This window comes from Rhinoraja longicauda, chromosome 34 (assembly GCF_053455715.1).
Source record: "Rhinoraja longicauda isolate Sanriku21f chromosome 34, sRhiLon1.1, whole genome shotgun sequence".
In the NCBI taxonomy this organism is placed as follows: domain Eukaryota; kingdom Metazoa; phylum Chordata; class Chondrichthyes; order Rajiformes; family Arhynchobatidae; genus Rhinoraja; species Rhinoraja longicauda.
In genome coordinates, this window is record NC_135986.1 from 1,846,025 (window position 1) to 1,857,785 (window position 11,761).

Consider the following 11,761-nt stretch of genomic DNA (forward strand, 5'->3'; position numbering starts at 1 on the left):
TTTGACTTTGACTTTGACTGACGCGGTTTTTGGTCTCGACTCCTCTGGGCTGTAATTGAGCAGGTGACCAGCTGGTGGCGCTGTCCCGGACGCCTTCCCCCCCGAGCATCTGCCCCGCACCCGGTGCAGCGCCTAAACCTTCCCCTCTCTCCCCACCGCGCTTCCGCCCCGCACTTGGTGCAGCGCCGAAACCCCTCCCCTTCTACCGCCGCCGAGGACCCACAAACAAACAAGATGGTGGAGAAGAAGCGAGAGAGCTCGGGTAAGGCGAGGGGTGGACGGGCCGAGCGGCCGCGGCCCAGGGGGACGGTGGAGGGGGGGGAGGGGGGGGGGGGGGGGGGGAGACAGTGTAGGAAGGAACTGCAGATGCTGGTTTACCCCGAAGACATAAGACACGAAAGTGCTGGAGCGGGCAGACTGTGGAGAGAAGGTTCTGGACCTGGTCCTGGTCCTGGTCCTGGTCCGGGCCCTGGTCCTGGTCCTGGTCCTGGTCCTGGTCCTGGTCCTGGTCCTGGTCCTGGTCCTGGTCCTGGTCCTGGTCCGGGCCCTGGTCCTGGTCCTGGTCCTGGTCCTGGTCCTGGTCCTGGTCCTGGTCCTGGTCCTGGTCCTGGTCCGGGCCCTGGTCCTGGTCCTGGACCTGGTCCTGGTCCTGGTCCTGGTCCTGGCCCTGGTCCTGGTCCTGGTCCTGCCTCTGGTCCTGGTCCTGGTCCTGGCCCTGGCCCTGGTCCTGGTCCTGGTCCTGGTCCTGGTCCTGGCCCTGGCCCTGGCCCTGGCCCTGGTCCTGGTCCTGCCTCTGGTCCTGGTCCTGGTCCTGGTCCTGGCCCTGGCCCTGGTCCTGGTCCTGGCCCTGGTCCTGGTCCTGGTCCTGGTCCTGGTCCTGGTCCTGGCCCTGGTCCTGGTCCTGGTCCTGGTCCTGGTCCTGGCCCTGGTCCTGGTCCTGGCCCTGGCCCTGGTCCTGGTCCTGGTCCTGGTCCTGGCCCTGGTCCTGGCCCTGGTCCTGGCCCTGGTCCTGGCCCTGGTCCTGGCCCTGGCCCTGGCCCTGGCCCTGGTCCTAGTCGTAGTCGTAGTCGTAGTCGTAGTCGTAGTCGTAGTCGTAGTTGTAGTTGTAGTTGTAGTTCTAGTTCTGGTTGTGGTTCTAGTTCTAGGTGTAGTTGTGGTTCTAGTTCTGGTTCTATTTCTAGTAGTTGTGGTTCTAGTTGTAGTTGTGGTTCTAGTTCTAGTTCTGGTTCAATTCTGGTTCAGTTCTAGTTCTGGTTCTAGTTGTAGTTCTAGGTGTAGTTGTGGTTCTAGTTGTAGTTGTGGTTCTGGTTCTAGGTGTAGTTGTTCTGGTTGTAGTTGTGGTTCTAGTTGTAGTTGTGGTTCTGGTTCTAGGTGTAGTTGTTCTGGTTCTAGTTCTGGTTCTAGTTGTAGTTCTAGGCGTAGTTGTGGTTCTGGTTCTAGGTGTAGTTGTTCTGATTCTAGTTCTGGTTCTAGTTGTAGTTGTAGTTCTAGGTGTAGTTGTGGTTCTGGTTCTAGGTGTAGTTGTGGTTCTGGTTGTAGTTGTGGTTCTGGTTGTAGTTGTGGTTCTGGTTCTAGGTGTAGTTGTTCTGGTTCTAGTTCTGGTTCTAGTTGTAGTTCTAGGCGTAGTTGTGGTTCTGGTTCTAGGTGTAGTTGTTCTGATTCTAGTTCTGGTTCTAGTTGTAGTTGTAGTTCTAGGTGTAGTTGTGGTTCTGGTTCTAGTTGTAGTTGTAGTTCTAGGTGTAGTTGTGGTTCTGGTTCTAGTTCTGGTTCTAGGCGTAGTTGTGGTTCTGGTTCTAGGTGTAGTTGTGGTTCTGGTTCTAGGTGTAGTTGTGGTTCTGGTTGTAATTCTGGTTCTACTTCTGGTTGTAGTTGTGGTCCTAGTACTAGTTCTGGTTCTAATTCTAGTTGTGGTTGTAGTTCTGGTTGATCACTGCACAAACACCTCATCAGTGGTTATCTCGCGCGGGTTGGAGTGAGCAGAGCGGCGATTACATTTTGAAGTGGGCCTCTTTTGACCAAGTTGAGGAGATCTAGTTGCTCAATCCCCTTTTTAAATGACGTTTCAGGTCTCGGCCATTCCTTCCCCCCCGAGATGCTGCCTGACCCGCTGAGTTACTCCAGCATTTTGTGTCTTCCTTCGATTTCAACCAGCATCTGCAGTTCTTCCAAGTATACAAACCCAAGCCAATTAACCTCCAAACTCTCAACTAAGCCTTTAGAGAGAAAATGTAATCAGGGGGCAGTCAGACTGGTCAGAAAACTAGGATGGGGGAGGGACGGAGAGAGAGGGAAAGCAAGGGCCACTTGGTTAGAGAAGTCAATGTTCATACCGCTGGGTTGTAAGCTGCCCAGGCGAAATATGAGGTGCTGTTTCGCCAATTTGTGCTGGGCCTCACTCTGACGATGGAGGGAGGGGGATGGAGGGAGGGGGTTGGAGAGGGGAGGGAGGGAGTGTAGTGGAGAGTTGAGGGAGGGAGATGGAGAGAGAGGGAAATAGGAAGGGGAGGGGAGGGAGGGTGGTGGGATAGGAACAGAATTAGGCCATTCGGTTCATTGAGTCTACTCCACCATTCAATCAAGGCTGATCTATCTCCCCCTCCTCACAATAGACAATAGGTGCAGGAGGAGGCCATTCGGCCCTTCGAGCCAGCACCGCCATTCAATGTGATCATGGCTGATCATTCATAATCAGTACCCCGTTCCTGCCTTCTCCCCATACCCCCTGACTCCGCCATCCTAAAGAACTCTATCTAGCTCTCTCTTGAATGCATTCAGAGAATTGGCCTCCACTGCCTTCTGAGGCAGAGAATTCCACAGATTCACAACTCGCTGACTAAAAAAGCTTTTCCTCGTCTCAGTTCTAAATGGCCTACCCCTTATTCTTAAACTGTGGCCCCTGGTTCTGGACTCCACCAACATTGGGAACATGTTTCCTGCCTCTAACGTGGCCAACCCCTTAATAATCTTATACGTTTCGATAAGATCTCTCATCCTTCTAAATTCCAGTGTAAACAAGCCTAGCCGCTCCAGTCTTTCAACATACGACAGTCCCGCCATTCCGGGAATTAACCTAGTAAACCTACGCTGCACGCCCTCAATAGCAAGAATATCCTTCCTCAAATTTGGAGACCAAAACTGCACACAGTACTCCCATTCTCCTGCTTCTCCCCATAACCCCTGACACCCGCACTAATCAAGAATCTATCAATCTCTGCCTTAAAAATATCCACTGGCTTGGCCTCCACAGCCGTCTGTGGCAAAGAATCCCACTGATTCACCACCCTCTGACGACAGAAATTCCTCCTCATCTCCTTCCTAAAGGAACGTCCTTTAATTCTGAGGCTGTGCCCTCTGGCCCTAGACTCTCCCACTAGTGGAAACATCCTCTCCACACCCACACTGTCCCGACCTTTCACTGTTCGGTAAGCTGGGGAATGGGAGGGGGAGGTGAAGTGTTTGGGGAGCGGGAGGTTGTTGTGTGTGTCAAGGTGGTTCAACCCTCATGTGTCTCAGGCAGGTGGCAGGAGGGCGGTGGGCGCCGCGTGCTGGACCCCGCTACCCGGCAGCGCCGTCTCTGCCGCCAGCTCGACGCCTTGGAGCGTGACAACTTCCAGGATGACCCGCACGCCAACCTCCCCCAGCTCAAACGCTTGCCCCAGTTCAACGACTCGCACACTGAGGCTGGTAGGAGAAGGGGGGGGAGGGAGGGAGGGAGGGAGGGATGGGGGGGGGGGGGGAGGGATGGAGGGAGGGAGAGTGGTGGGGAGAGGAGGATAATGGAGAGGGGAGGGGTGTGGGGGATGGAGGGAGATGGAGGGACGTGGAGAAGGCAGGAACGGGGTACTGATTGAGAATGATCAGCCATGATCACATTGAATGGCGGTGCGGGCTTGAAGGGCCGAATGGCCTCCTCCTGCATCTATTATCTATTGTCTATTGACGAGGGAGGGAGTTGTGGAGAGTGGAGGAAGGGAGGGTGGTGGGGAGGGAGAGTGGGCGATGGAGGGAGAGGGAGAAGGATGGGGAGAGCGGGTGATGGAGGGAGGAGGGAGGGAGGAGTGGAGGGAGGGAGATGGAGAGGGAAGGGAGATGGATGGGTGAGAACGGGCGAGGGAGGGAGAGAGGGAGATCGATGGGGGAGAGCGAGCGACGGAAGGAAAGAGGGTAATGGAGAGGGGAGGGCAGGCGAAGTTTGTTTGTTCCTGAACTACAGCCAAAACGGCACACGATAGCGTGACAATTTTAGGCCCACCTTACTCACTGTAAAGTGGGCCTAAATGGAAGAAGTTTCATTGAAATCGGTGTTATATTTATAAAGTTATTCACATTTTAAAGTTTAAATCTACTTGGGAGGGAGTGGGGTGGAGGGAGGATAAGGGGGGAAGAGGGAGGGGGGTGGAGGGAGGGGGAGGGGTGGAGGGAGGGGGTGGGGGGAGTGGAGGGAAGGGGAGGGGGGTGGAGGAGGGAAGGGGAGGGGTTGGGGGGAGTGGAGGGAAGGGGAGGGGGGTGGAGGAGGGAGGGGAAGGGGAGGGGAAGGGGAGGGGAAGGGGAGGAGGGAGGGGGGGGTGGAGGGGGGAGGAGGGGGGGGTGGAGGGGGGAGGAGGAGGGGGGAGTGGAGGAAGGGGAGGAGGGGGGGGGGTGGAGGGGAGAGGAGGGAGGAGGGAGGGGGGGGGTGGAGGGGGGAGGAGGGAGGAGGGAGGGGGGAGAGGGGAGGGGAGGGGAGGTGGAGAGGGTGCTGCACCAATGCAGGAAAGGTTTGGGCCCAATGGGTCCACTTGGTCTAGAGTAATAATAAATCCATTGTAATTCGGAGTTTATTTGAGGTTGTAGTGTTTAACAGCCTGATGGCTGCAGGGAAGAAGAGTTGTTCCTGAACCTGGACGTTACGGTTTTCAGGCTGCTGTACCTCCTTCCCGATGGCAGTGGTGAGACAAGAGTGCATGGCCAGGGTGGCGTGGGTCTCTGACGATGCCGGCTGCCTGTTTGAGGCGGTGGGGAGGTTAGAGCTGGTGGTGGGGAGGTGAGAGCTGGAGATGGACCGGGCAGCGTCCACCATGTTTTGGGAGGGTTCGTGAGGGAGGTGGGGTGGGGTTGGTATCGTGACTGGGCTCGGGGCATGCCGCTGAATTCACTCTCGTTTCAGCTAAGAAAAAGAAAAAAACCCGCGGGGATCACTTTAAGCAAAGGTTCCGCAAGAATTTCCAGTCCCTGTTGGAGGAGCAGGTGGGGTTTATTACTTGCTTGTGCTCTGTGTGTTTATAAGGGAGGGAGGGAGGGAGGGGGGAGTGTAGTATGGCTGGGAAGTTGAACACCTCTCTACCCCAGAGTACAGGGGAGTGTTGTAGGACTGTCACAGAGTGATACAGCGTGGAAACGGGCCCTTCGGCCCAACTTGCCCACACCGGCCAACAATGTCCCAGCTACACCAGTCCCACCTGCCTGCGTTTGGCCCACATCCCTCCAAACCTGTCCTATCCATGTACCTGTCCAACTGTTTAGAACGGAGATGAGGAAAAATCTTTTTCACTCAGAGAGTTGTGAATCCGTGGAATTCTCTGCCTCAGAAGGCAGCGGAGGCCAATTCTCTGGATGCTTTCATGAGAGAGTTAGATGGAGCTCTTAATGATAGCGGAGTCAGGGGGTATGGGGAGAAGGCCGGAACGGGGTAGTGGTTGTGGATGATCAGCCATGATCACTGGCTCGAAGGGCCGAATGGACTACTTCTGCACCGATTGTCTATTGTTTCTTAAACATTGGGTTAGTCCCTGGCTCAACTAACTACCTCCTCTGGCAGCTCCTTCCAGACACCCACCACCCTTTGAGTGAAAAAGTGACCCCTCAGATTCCTATTAAATCTTTCCCCCTTCACCTTGAACCTATGTCCTCTGGTCCTCGATTCCCCTACTCTGGGCAAGAGATTCTGTGCATCTGAATGAATTTAAATGAGAGTTAGATAGAGCTCTAGGGGCTAGCGGAATCAAGGGGTATGGGGGGGAAGGCAGGCACGGGTTACTGATTGTGAATGATCAGCCACGATCACAATGAATGGCGGTGACCTCCTCCTGCACCTGTTTTCTATGTTTCTATCTACATGTTCCGCCCCGTCCCCTGACATCAGTCCGAAGAAGGGTCTCGACCCAAAACGTCACCCGTTCCTTCTCACCCGAGATGCTGCCTGACCCGCTGAGTTACTCCAACATTTTGTGCCTACCTTCAGTGGTGCGATTCCTTTCCACAACTGGTATTCCTGTGTTGGTTGCAAGTGGCTGGTGCAGTCCTGTGGTTAGGACTCTGTGGTTTGTGGCTATTCCCCGGTGAATTACAAGTCTCCTTAAACCTCTGACAAAGCAGAACCTGAGTTCAACGGATGGGCCGAACTACCTGACTGCCTGCCTTGGCCCCTCCGCCCTGCCCCAGCGCCACTTCTGTGCGGTCTGCGGCTTCCCGTCCAACTACACCTGCGTGTCCTGTGGAGCCCGGTACTGCTGCGTCAAGTGCCTGGGCACGCACCAAGAAACCAGGTACGTCCATATCGCGGTGGGTTTTCACACAAGATCCCAGCTTCTGCAGTCATAGAGTCTTACGGCGTGAAAACGGGCCCAACTTGCCCAACATATCCCACCTACCCGAGTCCCACCTGCCTGCGTTTGGCCCTCACCCCTCCAAACCTGTCCTATCCATGTACCTGTATAAATGATTCTCAAACCTTGAGTTAGATAGTCCCAGCCTCAACTACCTCCTCCGGCAGCTCGTTCCATACATCCACCATCCTTTGTGTGAAAAAGTTACCCCTCAGGTCCCTATTAAATGATTCCACCCTCACCTTGAACCCTTATCCTCTGGTCCTCGATTCCCCTACACTGGGCAAGAGACTCTGTGCGTCTACCCGATCTATTCCTCTCATGATTTTGTACACTAACCTTTGTACACACGTTTAGTTTTTATTTATTTGTTAGTTTAGTTTAGAGATACAGCGCGGAAACAGGCCCTTTCGTCCCACCGGGTCCGCGCCGACCAGCGATCCCCGTACATTAACACTATCCTACACACACTAGGGACAATTTTTACATTTACCGAGCCAATTAACCTACAAACCCGCACGTCGTTGGAGTGTGGGAGTAAACCGAAGATCTCGGGGAAAACCCACGCGGGTCACGGGGAGAACGTGCAAACTCCGTACGGACAGCACCCATAGTCGGGGTGGAACCCGGGTCTCCGGCGCTGCATTCGCCGTGAGGCAGCAACTCTACCACTGTGCCGCCGGTTGGAAGGTGGGCCGGTGGGGTTGTGGGATTCTGTGACTCTGGGAGGGGTTGGTGGGAGACTTCCCGCAGATATCCTACAGCTTAACCATTTGTGTCCCTGCCACAGGTGCCTGAAGTGGACCGTGTGACGCTGGAGCCTAGCGGGATACCATCTGCCCTGCTTTAAATGACTTTGTTTGGTTTAGTTCAGAGACACAGCGCGGAAACGGGCCCTTTCGGCCCACCGGCTCCGCGCCGACCAGCGATCCCCGCACACCAACACTACTCTACACCCACTAGAGACAGTGTTTATATTTACCAAGTCAATCAACCACCAAACCCGCACGTCTTTGGAGTGTGGGAGGAAACCGAAGATCTCGGAGAAAACCTACGCGGGTCACGGGGAGAACGTACAAACTCCATGCAGGCAGTGCCCGTAGTTGGGATCGAACCAGGGTCTCCGGCGCTGCATTCGCTGTAAGGCAGCAACTCTACCGCTGTGCCACCGTGCTGCCCAAGAGGCCCAGAGGTCCTGAACTGCCCCGTGCAGTGTGTGTTACAGTTGCAGTGTTTAAGGGCTTTAAAATTACTTGTTGTGCAAACCTCAGTGAAAGGAGGCTCTGAGAAACGTGTAGGAAAGAACTGCAGATGCTGGTTTAAATCGAAGGTAGACACAAAATGGTGGAGCAACTCAGCGGGTCAGGCAGCATCTCGGGAGAGAAGGAATGGGGGACGTCCCGGGTCGAGACCCTTCTTCGGACTGAGAGTCAGGGGGGAAGGGAAACGAGGGATATAGATGGTGATGTAAAGCGATATAGAACAAATGAATGGAAGATTTGTAAAATAGTGACGATGATAAAGGAAACAGGCCATTGTTGGCTGTGGGCTCGGTGAAAACGTGTTACAGACAATGAGACTCAACAAGATGACTTGGAAGCTGGTAGGACTTGGGTGGGGGAGGGGTGGAGAGAGGGGGTGCAAGAGTTACTTGAAGTTAGAGGAATCAATATTCATATTCAAATTCAATATTCAAATCAATATTCAATAAAGATGCAACGTGTGAGCGGTACCTTGGACAGCACCTGCCGACCGGAAAACACCACCGGAGCGAGAGAGTGAGGGAGCGAGAGAGGAGAGAGGGGGTGGGATAGAGAGAGAGAGAGAGGAGAGGTGGTAAGAAAGAAGGAGATAGAGGGGGAGGGATAGAGAGGAGAGGGGGTAGGATAGAGAGAGGAGAGGGGGAAAGGAAGAGGGAGGGGGAGAAAGAGGGAGATAGAGAGAGGAGAGGGGGAGGGATAGAGAGGGGGATAAGAGAGGGAGGGGGATAAGGAGGGGGAGAGAGGGATAGAGAGAGGGGGAAGGATAGAGAGAGGACATGTCCCGCCCCCTCCCCTGACATCAGTCTGAAGAAGGGTCTCGACCCGAAACGTCACCCATTCCTTCTCTCCCGAGATGCTGCCTGACCCGCTGAGTTACTCCAGCATTGTGTGTCTATCTGAGAAACGTGTGCCTGGCCCTAGTTCCTATGAGGCACCAAGGGCAAATGAGACCTTTATGGAAGGCACACACTCCAAGCAATGCAGCATTAGGGGACCAGGCCCCAGATTGAATTGATCGGCTGTCGATGGGTCTTCTACGACTTCCCCCTTTGTCTGAATCTCCCAACACACAGGTCTTTCTCATTGTTTATTAGTTTGCTGGTTCCCTGTTGGCACTTTGGCCATATCTCATGGCCAGCATTCATTTTTAAGATATTTTTTTGTTTTGTTTAGTTTAGAGATACAGCGTGGCAACAGGCCCTTCGGCCCACCGGGTCCGCGCCGACATTAACACTATCCTACACGCACTATAGACAATAGGTGCAGGAGGAGGCCATTCGGCCCTTCGAGCCAGCACCGCCATCCAATGTGATCATGGCTGATCATTCTCAATCAGTACCCCGTTCCTGCCTGCTCCCCATACCCCCTGACTCCGCTATCCTTAAGAGCTCTATCCAGCTCTCTCTTGAATGCATTCAGAGAATTGGCCTCCACTGCCTTCTGAGGCAGAGAATTCCACAGATTTACAACTCTCTGACTGAAAAAGTTTTTCCTCATCTCCATTCTAAATGGCCTACCCCTTATTCTTAAACTGTGGCCCCTTGTTCTGGACTCCCCCAACATTGGGAATCTGTTTCCTGCCTCTAACGTGTCCAACCCCTTAATAATCTTATACCCTAGGGACAATTTTAAAATTTACCAAGCCAATTAACCTACAAACCCGCACGTCTTTGGAGTGTGGGAGGAAACCGAAGATCTCGGAGAAAACCCAGGCAGGTCACGGGGAGAACGTACAAACTCCGTACAGACGGCGCCCGTAGTCGGGATGGAACCCGGGTCTCCGGCGCTGCATTCGCTGTAAGGCAGCAACTCTACCGCTGTGCCACCGTGACCATTTCCTGTTGGTAATTTGTGCCCTTTCTCACAGCAGGCATCCATTTTCAGGATATTATGCAGCAACAATAATGAAATCTAAGTGTACCCTGCATAAATTCTGTGCAGATTTGCTTTAAGAGCTGTTGACTTTGCCGCTCAGCTGCTGTGACATGCCTTTAGGAAATCAGGGTGGCCGAATTAACCTTCTGAACTTTCTGTCTTTAAACCTTTATGTTTGAGTAATATTTCTGTTTTTGGACCTTCATCAATTAGACAATTTATCAATAGGTGCAGGAGTAGACTATTCGGCCCTTCGAGCCAGCACCGCTATTCACTGTGATCATGGTTGATTATCCACAATCAGTACCCCGTTCCTGCCTTCTCCCCATACCCCCTGACTCCTCTATCGTTAAGAGCTGTACCTAACTCTCTCTTGAAAGCATCCAGAGAATTGGCCTCCGCTGCCTTCTGAGACAGAGAATTCCACCTTCTTTCAGAAGGTAAAAATATCAGATTTGGAAGCAGGATTAGGCCAGTCAGACCCTCGAGTCTGGCCTGTCATTCAATTGGGAGTTGGCTGATATTCGATGGCTTGTGGAGTAAATGCCTCTTGTATTTGGTTACCTTGCTAAGGGGCGGTCACGGTGGTGCAGCGGTAGAGTTGCTGCCTTACAGCGCTTGCAGCGCCAGAGACCCCGGTTTTGTTCCCGACCACGGGCGCTGCCTGTATGGAGTTTGCACGTTCTCCCCGTGACCTGCTTGGGTTTACTCCGAGATCCTCGGTTTCCTCCCGCACTCCAAAGACGAGCAGGTTTGCAGGTTAACTAACTGGCTTGGTACAATTGTAAATTGTCCCCAGTGTGTGCAGGATAGTGTTAGTGTGCGGGGATCGCTGGTCGGCGCGGATTCGGTGGGCCAAAGGGGATGTATCTCCAAACTTGTAAATTATGTAGTCACTTGTATTATTATCTTATGGCAATGGAAATAATTGTACCTGGGGATCAGAATTCTTTAGGATAAAATGTGCAAATACTTAATTTTGTTAATAGCTTAAAAATTTGCTGCTTTAAAACAATCGATTTTTATCCATCAATCCTGTTCTGTGTGTTATAATTCTTCTGTGGCCCAAGCTGATTTTCCTAGAATCAGTTCTTTTACACCATTATTACACAGACACACCGAGTACAACAAAGTTGGATTGGAAAAGCTGAGAGTCGGGTTGCTGGAAATCAGGTCAGAAGTCATAGGAGCAGAATTAGGCCATTCGGCCCATCAGGTCTACTCCGCCATCCAATCATGGCTGATCCGTCTCTCCCTCCTAACCCCATTCTCCTGCCTTGCAATAGACAATAGGTGCAGGAGGAGGCCATTCGGCCCTTCGAGCCAGCACCACCATTCAATGTGATCATGGCTGATCATCCACAATCAGTACCCCGTTCCTGCCTTCTCCCCATACCCCCTGACTCTGCTATCATTAAGAGCTCTATCTAACTCTCTCTTGAAAGCATCCAGAGAATTGGCCTCCACAGTCTTCTGTGGCAAAGAATTCCACAGATTCACGCCCTCTGACCGAAGAAATTCCTTCTCATCCCCTTCCTTAAGGAACGTCCTTGAATTCTGAGGCTGTGTCCACTGGTCCTAGACTATCCCACTGGTGGAAACATCCACTCCATACCCACTCTAATCTATACACTAAAACTCTTGTTTGTTTGTTTGTTTGTTTGTTCCTGAACTACAGCCAAAACGGTACACGATAGCGCGACAATTTTAGGCCCACCTTACTCACCGTCATCCCTTTGGTGCTAATGGAAGAAGTTTCATTGAAGTCGGTGTTATATTTTAAAAGTTATTCACATTTCAAAGTTGGCGAGGGGGTCGGAGAGGGTGCTGCACCAATGCAGGAGAGGTTTGAGCCCAACGGGTCCACTTGGTCTATTCTGAAATATAATCTGAATCTGAAATAAAACCAGATACTCCGCAGGTCAGGCGGTATCTGAGAAGGGAGAATATTGCTTGATTAGTTGCCCAGAAAGGTCACTTCCTGAGTTTTGCTTCGGAAAAATCCCCAAAAAACTGAGTCTGTTGAAGAAAATCACTTCATTT

The 11,761-nt window shown here is 52.8% G+C and overlaps 1 protein-coding gene across 1 annotated transcript; it reads left to right on the top strand.

Moving 5' to 3' along the window:
* Positions 1 to 215: 215 nt before the first annotated feature.
* znhit1 (zinc finger, HIT-type containing 1) lies at positions 216 to 8,423 on the top strand. The gene is made up of 5 exons (XM_078427777.1): positions 216 to 262; positions 3,514 to 3,684; positions 5,144 to 5,223; positions 6,352 to 6,521; positions 7,372 to 8,423. The coding sequence occupies exons 1-5, from the start codon at positions 235 to 237 to the stop codon at positions 7,391 to 7,393; spliced, it is 471 nt and encodes a 156-aa protein (XP_078283903.1). The 5' UTR covers positions 216 to 234; the 3' UTR covers positions 7,394 to 8,423.
* The last annotated feature ends 3,338 nt before the right edge of the window (positions 8,424 to 11,761 follow it).